The sequence below is a fragment of the Aplysia californica genome, unplaced genomic scaffold (assembly GCF_000002075.1).
Source record: "Aplysia californica isolate F4 #8 unplaced genomic scaffold, AplCal3.0 scaffold00752, whole genome shotgun sequence".
In the NCBI taxonomy this organism is placed as follows: domain Eukaryota; kingdom Metazoa; phylum Mollusca; class Gastropoda; order Aplysiida; family Aplysiidae; genus Aplysia; species Aplysia californica.
In genome coordinates, this window is record NW_004798022.1 from 274,764 (window position 1) to 276,340 (window position 1,577).

At 40.8% G+C, this 1,577-nt stretch overlaps 1 protein-coding gene across 1 annotated transcript in view; it reads left to right on the forward strand.

Moving 5' to 3' along the window:
- Positions 1-1,577, forward strand: part of LOC101847529 (sentrin-specific protease 8) — a 27,865-nt gene that overhangs the window by 25,017 nt on the left and 1,271 nt on the right. Inside the window, exon 3 of the mRNA XM_035972587.1 lies at positions 794-1,026. Within this exon, the coding sequence (XP_035828480.1) occupies positions 794-1,026 (233 nt within the window). The remainder of the gene's footprint in view (positions 1-793; positions 1,027-1,577) is intronic.

Genomic DNA, 1,577 nt, shown 5'->3' on the forward strand with positions numbered 1-1,577 from the left:
TATTTCCGGGGTGCCTTGATAGTTGAAGCAGACCTTGTGCTGTTGAAGCTAGAGAGGTGAGCAGAGTAAGCCTGATTCCCTGTAAAGACTTCTCTATTGACACCCACCCCTTGGCGCTCATATGACCTCATGCAGTTGCGAGCACCGTAAAACCCTCTACTATAATAAAAAACCAAAATTGCTTTGAATGCTGTGAAAAGTTTGCCCTGTAAGTTCACAAAGGAGAAAAGTCGTAATTTTCCTGGGAAATCGGTTGTCAGCGTGCGGGTGGTTGGAGGGCACTGCTGGTTTGTCCTACGACTTTTCTTTTCCTTCTGTTGTTTCTCTCTGTCTGTGTGTTTGTCTGTTTGTCTGTTTGTCTGGCTTACTTTTTCCCAGAACTAAATGTGAGGCATTGTGGTGAAATCAGGTGCTCGTCAAAATAATGTTATCAAAGTAAACAGCTTTTTTCTTCTGGTTTGGCAATTTTGGTCCAATTTTTATATTTTGGCTCAACACCTTTTATGTCCATTTAAAAACACAATTCTGTGTTTATTTTACTAAAACAATAGTTAATTAAAGGGACATGAAATGTTAATTTACAGTTTCCAAGGACTATCAAGCTTTGGAAGTCACCAAAATTTGGTGGCCATTTTCTCCCAAATTTTACCTGAGAAGCCAGGAGGTAGCCCTGACCTCCTTCAATCCAAACTGTCTGGGCTTCAATTGAGGATAGATTGGTAGGTAATTTTTTTCATGGAAATCCAGACAAATGATCAAGCTTTAAGACGATACCAATAACTCCATTTGTCCAAAAATAGACGAGCGCCTGGTTCCAGCGCGTCGTGACACAAATGACCTTTATTGTGTGGATGTGTGTTTCTCATTTCTCAAACAGAGGTTGTCTGTCGTCGGTGTTGGGAGTGGGGAAAATTCGTGTTTTGTTTCGGAGAGGTTGACTGACATTTTTCTGTGTCGTTTTCTGTCCTTAGCTCCTCGTGGCAAATTGAAGTTCGTGGAAATGGACTGCCCGCAACAGCAGAATGGTAAGCCCAGTACTGCCTTAAGCTGACAAAACGCCTTTTTTTCTTCAGAGCAGTTTCGAGAAAAAGAAGTTTTTTGTCAGCATAGTCATTTAAAAATAAAGTCGTCCCGAAATTTTGGATTCGAATTTATTCACAAACTAGTCGCAGTTTCAGTTTGATTTTGTCACACAAGTAGGGTAAGGGATCAGGCTTTCAATTGAACAAATAAGAAATTTAGGCACCAAAGTGAAACAAGGTATTTTGTCAGCTTACTGCAGAGCAGTCCTCTCATGTTTTATTTGGAAAAACATAGTGAATATTATCTCCAGTCTTCTGAAAAGAACAGATAGACTTGCCTTGGTTTTTTTTACAAGCTTCGGAGCATCTTTTGTCTATTCTGACTCTGTATTTTCCTTAGACTTAGACTGGATCTTTTTGATATTGTCGATTGGAGAATATCTGACGGTAGAAGTTTGTTTGATGTCAGGAGTGCAAGTTTCAGAGTTGTCTTACCTCCACTCCACCTTTTCCCTCCCTTCCCCTTTCTGTACGCCCCTGCCCCTTCCCCCCCAC